Genomic DNA, 13780 nt, shown 5'->3' with positions numbered 1-13780 from the left:
AATTCTTCTACAGAATATTTTCATAGTGGCAACTGTCTTGTGATCTTTGGTGCAGCATTATATTACTGTGTTGTGGTAAAATAATCCAAAATGAATGTGATCTTAATTAAAAGGAAACAAAGTGAGTTAATACTCTGTGTTGCTACTTTCTATTGTATGCATTAATTTTCATTAACAGTAAGCAATTAATTGTCACACCTAGGGTTCTCCTCCTCAACTTCATAAGACAGTAAATTATTTAAACTGATAACATAAAAGGTTAGCTCACTATTACAGAATACAAAAAAAAAACATGAAAATGTATCTTTCAGACATCTACCCTTACCAAATGGCAACTGTTTATTAATTTTAAATGTTTATGTTGTAACGTACTATATCGTTTTAATTTAAATACTGTACAGTGCATAGAAATATGAGAAAGCATTCTAAAATAAAAATATATTACTTTATTGTTATTGTTGTATATTACTGACTGCCTGCTGGTATGCTAATAAGTAAATGAACTTCAGTTGGAGAAATAGGTGTATAAATGTCTCCCTGCTTGAAAGAGTACAATAAAACAATTATGAGTTAAAAGCAATGTATGTTGTCTTAGTGAACCTAAACAAATAATCTTCATTTACATGAAAACAGATCTTTGAAATGGCTTTACACAAGAGGTTTTCTGCAAGTACCTGTTACCTTTTTACTTAATTTTTTTACCGATTTATTTGTTAACCTTGTAAATGAATTAATCTGAAGAGTCAGACATAGCCTGTGCCAAGGGTCAGATTATACACAGTCATGGCTTATGTAACATTCATGTACAAAATTCATTCACAGGCTTGATGAGAGAAGCTCATTAATACCACTCTGAATCACAGGCGCTGCCCTAGAGACATGCAACCTGCCAGCAAGAGATTTTAAATGGGCTGTAAACTCCGCAAATAAAGACTACAGCAAGTCTGCATTCACTCAAGCAAGTGTTCTCACTTGAAATGTTTCAACTGTTTTCAAACTGACAAACATTCATGAGAAGCGATGAAACTTCTCTCAGAATGGCTGCCGTCATCATTTTAAAAAACTTCAGGAAAAGAAAGAAGAATTATTAGAGCACTGTTTTCGCAGGCAGTTACTACCTACTAGGTATGCAGTCTTAAGAGACCATTAAGGAGCCTAGTCCAATTTTTCCTATTTGCCTGACACAGCACTGTCTGGTTAAGTGACTTGCCACACAGTAGGCAAATGAAGGCTGAGGGAATCCAACCCTGTACTACTATAAGCAGCACAACAACAAATCCTTTTTGTTAACAGCCACTGTGTATAACAATTCTACTTCCACATAATGTTTGAAGTGTGAACTAAATGTACAGATATGTACTCATTTTTTCAACAGAAGTTATTTGAGGGAATAGCTTTAATTTACTTTTAATGCTTCATATGGGTCATTCAAAACTTGACTCAGTTCATCATATTAAAGCAAGTTTGCAATGGGTTATTCAGGGGAAAAGAGATATAACACAAGGCAAACTAAGCTCTCTTTCATGCTTGTTCTTTGGTATAGGTTCCGAGGACGACTCAAGAAGGGCAGCCTTAAGTAGATGGATACGGGCCATCAGTGGGCATTACTATAATTAAGCATATATTCATAGGTAAATATTAGACTATCAGCCTGCAGACTATTACAAGTTTAGCCAACAACCAGAGGTCAGAATTAAACCCTGTAACTTGTATCTGTGAGGTAAAGACCTTAACTATTATGCTGTACTCTCCCTTCAAATATTTTTCTAAAGGTAAGTACCAGGCAATCAGTCTGCAGACTATTACAAGTCTCGCCAATAAGCAGATTGTGACCAGACATCAGAATCACACCCTGTACCTTGTGTATGTGAGATGAAAACCTTAACAATTATTCCAACCCTTCCTCCAATAGTTTCATAGGTAAAAATGGTAATGTCTAGTTATATAGGTCTGAATATAGGGACATATATACATCTATATGGTTATACATCTACAAATATATATAAACAAACATATATTTATCTTTATTATTCTACAAACTAATTTATATTCTCTATATCACATTTATACACACACACTTTTTTTTTTTAGTTTAGTATTCATTTTCATTTATACACTTTTTGTTTTTCACATTTTTCACATGGAATCAGGTATTATATATATTTCATTTATTCATCTGGTATTTTATAGTATGTATATATTGGTTGTATGCTATAAATGAATATAAATGATATGCTGGTATATCAGTGTTATTATATGTACATGCATATATTTATTATATATACAAGAATGTTTTTTTATATATATATATTTTTATATATATATATTTATATATTTATTTATACATATATATGATAATATTCTATAAGTATATACATTTGATTTGATTTGAAATAATACAGGTGTACTAATTAGGTAGGTCAGTATACTACTAATAGGTTATCAGTTAGTTTTTTCTTTTATATATACATAATATTCTTTCCAATAGTTTATCTAATCTTATATATATTTGGAAGTTATTTTATATTAATTGTCTGCAATATTGTAATATTGTTGATCTATATTGTTGATCTATTTGATTACATATATGTTTTATGTTTTATTGTTATATTATTTTTTATTTTTTTATATTTATAGTTTAAACACAGTATGCAGTAAGAACACAGAGATGTGCCTTTTAAGATAATGGCCAGGTAAGACAATTAACTTCATAATTACATGGTTATGGTTAATTGAATAATAGATGGTTTATGCAAAAGTATAAAAAGGAAAGTATCTATTTTTAACTTTGATCTCGTTAAGCGTTACGTTTAATAGTAAAGCGTCATCCTCGTTTTTTTTTATCGTTCAATAAACTGCCTTGTGGTTGTCCCTTGTACCTTGACTGATTTTTCCAGCGTGGTGGGTCATACAGTGTTTTTTCTTACTGCTTTCATAGGTAAGTAGTACGCTAACCACCCTTGTGAGACATTTTAAGCCTAGCCAATTTCCCTTTCAAAGATGGCAGTCAAACCCTGCACCGTGTATCTGTGAGGAAAGCACCTTAACTATTATGCCAAACCTCATTAAGTTTGTCACATTTATCACATTACATGCAAATATTTGATATCCTCCTGATGTGTTGTATAATTGGATTGCAATAATATTGCTTTGTGTGCTAAAGACAAGGAATGTATGTATTTATTTTTTCAACAGTCTGCCATTCACGGAACTGCAAATATTTATTTATATTCTCTTCAGGAGTACTTTGATTTAACTGTACTGTTCAGTGTCTTTGCTTAAAAACATACATTTATCATCATTTGTAACTTTAGCTTAATGACCATGTGTTGGGTGTATTACTGTTCCCTGAAAACATTATTTGAAAGCTTTGATTGGAAAAAAAATCAACAAATGAACAAAACTGCATGTACAGAAAAATAACACTGAAATTCTTCATCAGTTTTTACATGGAGAGCAAAGCTCCACCCAAGTCCACTCTAGATAATTGTGTCCCCTGCTCCATCCTAAGCAATATGATCACCTGTGAAGCTGTTCCATGCTTGGGGGAGAAGGATAAACATCCAGTTATGCAGGACTCCAGAAAGATTTTACTACAGAGTTCTGCAGGACAATAAATCATTAGAGAATCCAGCAACTGACAGAACAATTAGTAAACTGCACAATTCCTGCCCATACACAAGTTCTTCTGTTTGAAAATCATTTCTCCTTATAGTATAACCCAGCTTTTAATGGATTTGTAAGGCTCCAAGAGGGCAACTGAAACTAAAACATAGTTAAATTTCTTAAAAACATCTTTTACATGTTCTTGACATTCCAAATTCTGCTCTACAAAGTTTTATCTTTCCCTTCTAAAATAGGTATTCATGGTTTGACAAATGCCAGTACAAAATGTTACAATTGTAGCACTGAATACAATACAGACACTGATGTAACACCCAGTAACCAAGGCTTCATTATTCAAAAACATGACTGAGTGATAACTGCATTTAAAAACATGCTAGGACACTAAGAACTGAAATGTATCTGTGCAGATACAATAACAGACCATACAAAACGGCCGTTCCCAATTCAGAAAAAAGGCCTGAAGAAGACAGTTCAGCTGTACCTGAAACAAAATTGTACCTGCAAAACCCAGGCTTGATTATCACATAATTATGTGGTTTGCCTTACTAGGTCTTATCTCTCCTACTCAGTCTTATTTTCTTCAGTATAACTGTACTGCATAGCCAGTCCTGACCGTGACTATCCTTGGAAAAAGAAGCATTATTCCTAGTATTTCCAGTTCTATTTCTGTGGGTCTCATTCTGATGCTCTGTTCTTCACATAACTTCTAATTCAATCAAAGCAGACAGGAGTTGTCCCCAGTTCCTTGCACCTTCATCCCGCATAGAACTATACAAAGACTTCCCTGGTAATGACAGTGCCCATACCATAAAGCCAGCCTAACCCTGGCTATGGTAATTTACTTGAAGTCTTAACTTTCAAAATATAAAGTAATTATTTTCAGTTTATGATATGTTAAGGTAAAATTGATCCCTGACTCTCTAAACCTTTTGTCTCATTTCTAAGGTAACATAATAATAACTATATTTCAATACAATTTAAATTGCACTGTTTAACAAATTTCCCAACACTTTTTACTTCTTGAAATAACTGTGCTTTGCTTTAACTGTGAAATCAAAGGATGTAACAAATGTTGTAACATACTTGTGTTCTGTCAACCAACCAGACTGCAAATTCAAATTAGCACACTAAAAGCAAATAATTCAGCCTTCGAGAATGAATACAACTTTCTCACAGGTAGCACAGTACCTACTGGCAAACAATGATTATTCCAAAAAGATACTCTGCGCCAAATCACATGTCCAGCTATGACCCAGAAGCTGAACTAAAAGTCAGTCCTAAACACTTAAGAAACTACTTTGAAATCCTGACTGATTAGATCTTCATGTTCACACTATGGAGTCTTAATTTCCACAAATAAAACTGCACCGTAAGATCTACCTGGATGCCAACACACATGAACTTATCGGTGCCACTTCTGAGTTACACGGTCATCCGATGCAATCATAAACAACACCCAGAACATTACAATCCATGCAAATATACAATGATGACTGAGCATCTTGGTTCTCATATGTTATTGAATAAAAATTCTTAAATATTCCATACCGTTAAGTAGTCCTATTGTGTGTGTCCATAAATACTGCCATTGGGATACTGAATAAAGCATCTATCAATAAACGTCTACACAATCAGGAGTAGGCACAGTAAAACATTGCCCAAAAGCAAACGCCTCCTACATAGAAAATGAAATTAAGCCATGCATAAATAAGACTAAATAATTTTCAAGTGCTTATAATGAAATATTTCTTGAAATGTGAGATCTGGCAAGTCACTCCACAGAACCCACTAGTGAAAACTAATTTTTACTTTGCCATCACTGAGATTGTACAACTTATTTATCATATCATATTACGTTTTTAGTTACTTGTTATAACAATTCTGAGTAGTATTACGAAAAACTTTTTTGCTGCTGAAATATAGGGACATTTACGAAGCTTTCTCCGAGGCACAACTACCCATGAAAGCTCTTCTGGGAAATGTAACGTAATTGCCCCTCATGAAATAAAACGTTGGTATTAATATTTACAGAACTTTCTTCTCAACGTTCAAGCGTCGTATAAACACATGGATACCCCCCCCCCCCCCCCCGTTCGTCTATTCATTCATTCATATGTAACACAAAACATGAAACTATTGTGGAAAGCCTGAATTTTCACATCAGCACTTTTAATTCGATAAGCAAAGTTAGGCACCCAAGGTAACTATGCCAGTTCGTGTCAAATTCGTAGTCATCGGGGAAAATATACAGCAGTGACTCCTTCAAAACCGTTGACTATCTGTTCACTGCTACTTTAATATTTTGATTTATTCATTTCATAACAACCAAATACTTCTGCCTCCACCATTAAACAATGTCGCTTTCATTTACAGCATTTAAGCACTGCAAATTAAATGCAGCTACTAAGATGACAGATATACACCAAAATCGCATCACGTTAGATGTTGGGTTAACGCAAATAACTTTCTAGCACATGAAACACACCATACAGAACTAAAGACAACAAAATACGGCAGCATTTTCCTGCTGTAAATACTCAGTCCGGTGTGAAACAAAACAGAAACACCAAAAAGCGGCTGCACGTTACTAACGGGGCAGGCTCGAGCTGTCAGACACAGGAGGTTGTCTTGACAGCAGAGCTCTTTTGGGGGAGGGGATGCAAAAACATACAGAGCAGAGAAGTAGCCGCTAGCTAAGCATGTTAGCCTACTTACCCAGATACTGCCGAAGTGCCACCAGAAAGTTTGGGGGGCCGCCATTCAACTGGTAGAAAAGAGAGCCCAAAGAGAAGATAAGAAGCGTGCCCATGCAGAAACCATAGTTTCTCAAGGAGAATCGGAATAGCAAAAGAGACTGCCAGTTTCTACATGTTTTCCCGTGCGGCGTGTGATGGGTTTTGGGATGACTGTGATTGCTGTTACTCTTCATCATCGCCTCCTCATGCAGTCCTACTGGGAATGGTTCCCCATCCACAGACCAGGCTCGCCAAACTGCTCCGTGTAAGCATTGGAAACCCCAAGAAGTTCACCAAATCTTTGTATCCATGACTTGTTTGCTTTCACTGCCTTCGTTTTGGTCTCAGTTATCTTTCTCGTCTGCAGCAGTCTCACAACTAAGACTAGGAAACCATCCTTAGCAGTGTTTTTTCCAAGTACCAAGGGTGTCAAATTACGTATGGTGAGAACTGCTGTGAAGGAAGCAGAAACTCACTTTCTTGTTTTGGCATTTATTTTGCTCTTATTTTAAACTTCAGCGACCTCTGGGGGTAGATATTGAAATTCTGCTACAAATTATATGGCTGTTAAATTCACTTATAAAGGCCCTGCGCTCATACCTCTCACATCCAGTGCAAGAAAGCTGTGCAAAGAGCTAAATTTATTTGTGGGGGTGGGGGGTCAGATTTTCAGTACTGCACTTATAAACTTAGAAGGTTTTTGGTGTAACAAGTTTTACGTTAGCATGCATTTTCCTAAGGCTATGAAGTTTAAAACTCAATTATTTAGTGACTTCAGCCGTCAGTGATTTGCCGGGAAACCAGGCGTTATGAGGAGCAGACCAACAATATGAGGCACAAATCTGGACATTCTGCTAAAGTCTGGATAGGTGACAGGTATGATGGGGTGGACAGCAAAGGCCCAAAAATTAGTAACAATTTTTAATTACTGGTCTTATAAACACAGAGAAAATATTTAGAAAAATAGGTTTCCATTAACATGCATTTTCTGAAAGATATGACATCTGAAATTGAAATGTATGTCATTATTTAGTGACTTCAGTCTTCGATGATTTGCTGGAAAATCACAAATTTTATGAAGAATAGACCAAAAAATGTGAGGCAAAAATCTGGTTATTCTATGACAATCTGGACAGTTTAGCGGTATGCTCAACCCTCTTCTTTTATTATTTTTTCTTCATGCGCATTTCGTTATCTTACCTCGCCAAAGAGCATAAACATCGCAAATCACAAAATCAACTACATACGCAAGTTACAGTTTTAATAGGTCAAAGTCACCCGGTGGTAACTTGATTTTACACATTGTTTTTAATCAAGAAAATGTTTGTCATTTCACAAAAAAAGCTTAAATTTTAGTAATAACAAGTGTCCCATCATTCACTAAAGCAATGTATTCACAAGAGTTATTTTTAAGAAATGTGTTAACAAACTAGACGTTTTCATATGCCTGCTGTGGGACTTCTTTTACTTAAACCTAAGATTTAATTTTGTAGGACGAGTCACACCACATTGGGCAGTGCAAAGATTTTGCATTCACTTTGTCAAAGTTAGGAAAACACTGTTCAATTTTAACTGTTTAAGAAGATCCATTTGCAATGCCATATATTTTTGAATAATTTAGCAAATAGTTACAACTCATTATGTTATTAAAATATCGAGATCAATGTCGTTATTCATAATTTTTTCCTTCAGGATTCAACCATCCAAATTAGGACTGTCCTACATAAACTATTGACAGATGGTATGATACCACGTCTAATTGCACAAAATCCGGACGAAGCCAAAAATAACAGGGAAACAAAGGCACAAAACCAGGGACAAATTTTAAATATTGCTCTTATGAACATAGAAAGTCACTGGAATAACAGGAAATCTAAACCTTTGTCATTGTTTAGTGACTTCCATCTTCATCCATTTGCCAGAAACCCACAAATGTTATGAGGAACAGAATACCAAAAACATAAAGCAAAAATCTTGACAGTTGACAGGTATGCTACATGTGGCAATTGCCTGCCATGATGTGTCAAAAAGAAATATGTGCATATACCATAATCACCTTTTTATATGTCATAAATATGTCATAATGGGACGTTTCTTAGCAGTTGCTGAAGATGTGTTTTTCTAACAAGAAAGCAGCTTAAACAATGCTTTGGAAGTGTAACACTCCCTGAACATTGGCTTTAGTTGCCTTGCCTGTTTCCCAAAAGATTGTCAGCTCTGCCATAGGTGTTGTGGCTGGCTTGCCCCTCACACCCCTCCAACTAATGTAACTATTTTCTGTGGTCACATCAGGGAGGAAGTTAAGTGAGCCCTAATCTTCACAATCAAGACTAATAACATAATCTAGAGTTTAGGTTCAAAGCACATTTCCTTCTCATATTTATTAAAATTTGCTCATGTATACCTCTTAATCTCTAAATGCAAGAGATCTGGGCAAAGCTAAAAAACAATGAAGAGACAAAGGCCCAAAATTAGGGACACTTTTTAAATATTACTTTTTCAAATCTAGAAAATTGCTAAAATAATTGGTTTTGCATTACCATGTATTTTCTGAAGACTACAAAGTCTGAAACTCAAATGTATGTCATTATTTAGTGACTTCAGTCCTTCACAATTTGTCAGAAGACCATACATTTTATGAGGGACTGACTAAAACATGAGGCAAAAATCTGGACATTCTGGAAAAATCTGGATAGTTGAGAGGTATGTGCCCATGGATCAACCAACACAGTCCTCAACAATTACTCTTCTTTCTTTTCTATCCCCATTCCCTATCCTGACTGAAATTCTATTCTGGCTAACCAAGATCCCTCTGCACTCTCCAGCTACTCATCACAACCCTCCCAATCTATGTTATAATATATGTATATATATATATATATATATATATATATATATATATATATGTATATATATAATTCATAATATATATATAATATATAATATGCTATAATATTATGTATACACTATAATTTCAAAAGTTGCTTAGTCATATAATGGGTTAACTATTAAAACCATGTTATAATACGTAGGTTGTCAGCTTTGCTCAAGAATTGTGGACAGAGCCAGAAATAATGGGGAAAAGCCCAAAATCATGGACAGTTTTTAAATAATACCCTAATTAATAAGTTAATAAAAGAACATTTATTGCATCAAAATGAATTTTCTGAACAATAAGACGTATGAAACTCTAATGCCTGGCATTATTAACAGATTGGAATTCTCAGTAATTTACCAGAAAAACAGCACTTTTATGAGGGACATGACCAAAAATATGAGGCAAAATCAGGGACATTCTGAAAAACTGTGGACAGCTGGGAGTATGATGGCTGGCCATCTGGAAGCACAAACTCCTTAATGTCTACCCGAATGATACGCCTTAAGATGGTTTTTGCCTTAGTGGATCTGGAGAGTCCTCCACATAAGTAAACAAATGGGCTGCAGTCTGATAGGGAATACTTCATTGTTGGAAGGGGGAGGCACCTCCGCTGTTTTTTTTTTTTTAAACACCCTTATTGAATTATCACTTGTGACATAGATAAATTTACATTTATATAAAAGCAATCAAACTGTATTGACAAATTCACATTTACAAACATTATACTTCACATATATTGGTATATATAATATAACCTAAGCAATAGTACATAAATTATTCAATCTCTACCCACTCCTTTTTTAAACAAGAAACATCTTCATTAAACTATTACTAATGATACAGGCAATCACACATCCATATAAATAAAAACAATCCTCACCAACACATTCCTAGTTGCAAGCATTTTACATCACAATCCATACTGACACACTCCCAGTTGTAAACATTATACATTACCCATAATCTACTCAATCATTTTTCAGTCAAACATTGCATAGCTCATCCAAGTCCTGCCCTCTCTTAAACCGCACTCCTCCCCTATATGTGTTGTCCCCACAATTCCTACTTTTCCTGTGTAGTTTTCTCCTATCCTTTTCCAAAAACCCCAACTCCAGTTGTTTTATCTCTGTTACTGTTTTCACTACTTCTATTATAGTTGATTTAGATTTTGATATCCATTTTCTAGTAATTGCTTTTTGGGCAGCCACCATAATTAGACACAGCAAGGTCTTACTATGTCTACGCAATTCCAATTTGATATCATAGCTCAGAAAAATCATCTCCTTTGTCACACCAATCTGCCCATCCAGCATCTCTGACTGTGCATCCCACAGGGAATCCTTAAAGTCTTCCAACTCACCACACTCCCAGAAAATATGTTCCCAGTTACCTCTTTCTTCCCTATCACACCTCCAACATTTGTTGCCTACCTGAGGAAAAATTCTCTGGAGTCTACTTGGGTATAAAAATATCTATGTAAACATTTCCAAGGGCAGAAATCCTAAATCTTCTAGATTTTGTTGCATATTTGGAAGCCATACATATATCTTCCCATTGTTTCTTTGTGAATTACTTATCCAGTCCCCCTTCCCAATCCTTTCTAACATCCTCTGATTGATTCTTATAGTTATCATGCAATATTTTATATGATGTACTAATTATTCCTTTTTTAATGGCAACTTCTGTTCTAGATTCTAATAAAACTCTGTCAGTGCTTTTCTTTCATTTAGGACCCCCTATTTCTTCTTTCCAAGTTTGTCTCCTGTAACATAGCTATTTGCACTCTACATTTTTTAATATAGTTCACTATACTTTTGTTTTTGTATTTATCTATGAGATCATTGACATTTAAAGACATTACAGAAAGCATCATTGTATTAAAATGTTATTATTCCCATATTTTGTGTATAACACAGTGTTTGTTAAAAGTCTAGTTCCATCTTTTGTGTTACATGCATATACTGTTTGACAGGTTGAACTTTTATATAGTTGTTTCTTGTCATATCCATTGAAGCCTATGTCACATATTGCAAAACTTATTATTTTATTGAAAGCCCTCAAAAAAAACAATACCCCATAAAATCTATTAATTTAAAACTAACACACAAAACTATATACATCTTCAAATATTGAAGTTTTACCCTCCTAATAGGAACAAATGTCCCAAACTGACAGCTACACTCACAGACTTGAGTTAACCTAAAATAAAGGTTCTCCATGCTAAGATGAGTGGTGCAGCCTGTGTTTCTAAGTGCTAACTGGTTTGTCTTATCTTTATAGCTCTCCCAGCTGGGAAAATTTAATGCTTTTAGAGAACATTATCTCCTAGCCAGATTTTCTTTTCATTTTTCCCCAGCCAATCACTTTTCACTAGACTGTAACCAAATTCTCTTTATCAGATTGTCTCACTGGAGTCATAAGAACAAGATGGCCAATTTCTCATCATCAGATTGTCTCCATGAGAACCAGATAGTCGATTTCTCTTTATCAGATTGTCTCCATGGATACACAAGGCCAGGTACAAAATTGCTACTAAGCATACATTAATTTGCTAGAATAAGGCCTCATAATAGTCAATATTCTTTTTTCATTTACTTACTTTCTCTGAAAACTTGTTACTAAATCAATCTAGGTCCTTAATCTTGTCATTCCCCATGCAAGAATGAGAAAAAGTACATTAATTTTTCTTTTGTCAGTTTCTTTTAACCAGGCTTTTTTTTACATTGCAGTGCCTACATTTCTTAAAACTGAACACAAATAAAGAGAAAAGAGAGAAAGAAAAGGGAAAAGAACAGCAGCATCTATTTACAGTCCCCATTACACTTAAAAATCACTGAGAAAATGTTACTTTATAGCATGCAAAGAAAACCATACACCACAAAAATAGTACTGTTAAGAATTTTTTTTTCTTTACTTACAGTTAGCTCTCTCCCCTCTCTTTCCTTTCCCAAAGTATTTTTCTGAGCAGTAATGATATGAAGTAGGGAATATACTTTAGAGTCCCCCATAAGTTCAACAAATTCTGAAAAGTCCAATACTTCCAGATTTTCTTGTTCTGTCATATTTCACAAATATAATTATTGCACTGTAATCCCACATTAAGTTAATGGTTTCATTACTGTTCATCTCCATTTCCCAACTCCTGTCTTTGTTTAATTTCCATCATACTCTCGGTTCTTCTAGTCAACTGTTGTGGTCCCTTTCTTCTGTCCAACATTTTCCGTTGAAACAGTGGAAAGAGTTTCACAGATACAATCTCTCTGTGGCCTTTATTACCAGAAGATCAAGAAGCAGAATCTCCTTCTGTTTCACAGATCCTTTTTGTTGCACAAACATTTGTATTTCCTGTTTAGCATGTACTTAATCAAAAATGATTTTGTCCATCCAGGGAAGAATACCTTGAAGACAGCTGGGTACTTCAGTTTGAATTTCACATCTATGTCTCAACATTCCCTGAATAGCAGAATGAATTTACTCCTCTTCTGCCTGGTGTACAGTGAGTAATCATTCTCCACCAACACTATGCTGTGTCCAACTTTTGGTATGTTATGCTTCTGCCACAGTTTTGTCAGAATCAACTCCTTCTGCTGGTAGGATTGCATCTTTACTATTAAAGGTCTAGATTGTTTTCTCATAGCCAGGTTTGGAGCATACAAATGTGCCCTTTCAACTAACAACTCTTACTGTGAAATACCAGTCCAGTTGCTTATTTGTGCTTTCATAAAATTAATGCTGTCTGTTCCTTCCAGCTATTCTGATTTAGTTGAAAATCTTAGGTTTTCCCTACATGCTCTGTCCTCTAATTCTATTATTTTTGAAACATCTCTTACTGAGCAGTCTTATATTCAGCCAACTTTTTCTTCATTTCATCCTTTGATTTTTGTAGCTTTATTACCTCATCTGAATATCTATTTAAAACTCCTTCCATTTTCCAGCCTTTTGTTGTTTATGTTGATATACGTCATCAGTGTTTCATTTATTTTAACCAGGTCTGTGTGCATTTGTCTTATATCTTCCTGTAGGTTGCTGGAAGTCATGTCTAGAGATTGCATTGCTTTTTGCTGAACAGCTTCAGAACGTTTCCCAGAAAGTGTTTCTTCCTCATTTTGTTGTGTTCAAATATTTTTATCATACCAGGAGAGCAAGAGTTATGCTGTTACTCAATGTGCAACCATCTTGGAAGTTTGAGCACCTGGGCTGTTGATCATATCTCAGCCATCTAAGACAATATCAGAGCTCCATCCATCTGCACCAAGGAGATGGCTCTTAGATGTTATTTATATGACTGTATAAATTGAGAAAAAAGCAATTAAGATATTCAAGAACTGATTTAAAGTTGATTTATGTTTATTTTATGTTGCCTTGAAAGGAGTTTGCCACCTTACTGATACTCTTCATAAAATATGTGAAATTCTTGTCCTCCAAAGACAATTCTTCCTTTATCAGTCAATATCAAGAAATATTAGTTGTGGCAAAGAGCACCAGCAGTCTCATTGTCATCCTTTTCAGCATATCTCATTCACATGTGATGCATATGCAG

The 13780-nt window shown here is 34.8% G+C and overlaps 1 protein-coding gene across 1 annotated transcript in view; it reads right to left on the bottom strand.

The window, feature by feature from the left end:
* Nucleotides 1-6794, bottom strand: part of UST (uronyl 2-sulfotransferase) — a 2042870-nt gene extending 2036076 nt beyond the window's left edge. Inside the window, exon 1 of the mRNA XM_044068933.1 lies at nucleotides 6343-6794. Within this exon, the coding sequence (XP_043924868.1) occupies nucleotides 6343-6559 (217 nt within the window). The 5' untranslated portion in view covers nucleotides 6560-6794. The remainder of the gene's footprint in view (nucleotides 1-6342) is intronic.
* Between the last annotated feature and the right edge of the window lie 6986 nt (nucleotides 6795-13780).

Source organism: Protopterus annectens, chromosome 1.part0 (genome assembly GCF_019279795.1).
Source record: "Protopterus annectens isolate FY-2018-M chromosome 1.part0, PAN1.0, whole genome shotgun sequence".
Taxonomy (NCBI): Eukaryota; Metazoa; Chordata; order Ceratodontiformes; family Protopteridae; genus Protopterus; species Protopterus annectens.
The sequence above is the reverse complement of the archived record's forward strand: the minus strand, read 5'-3'. Positions and strand labels throughout refer to the sequence as shown.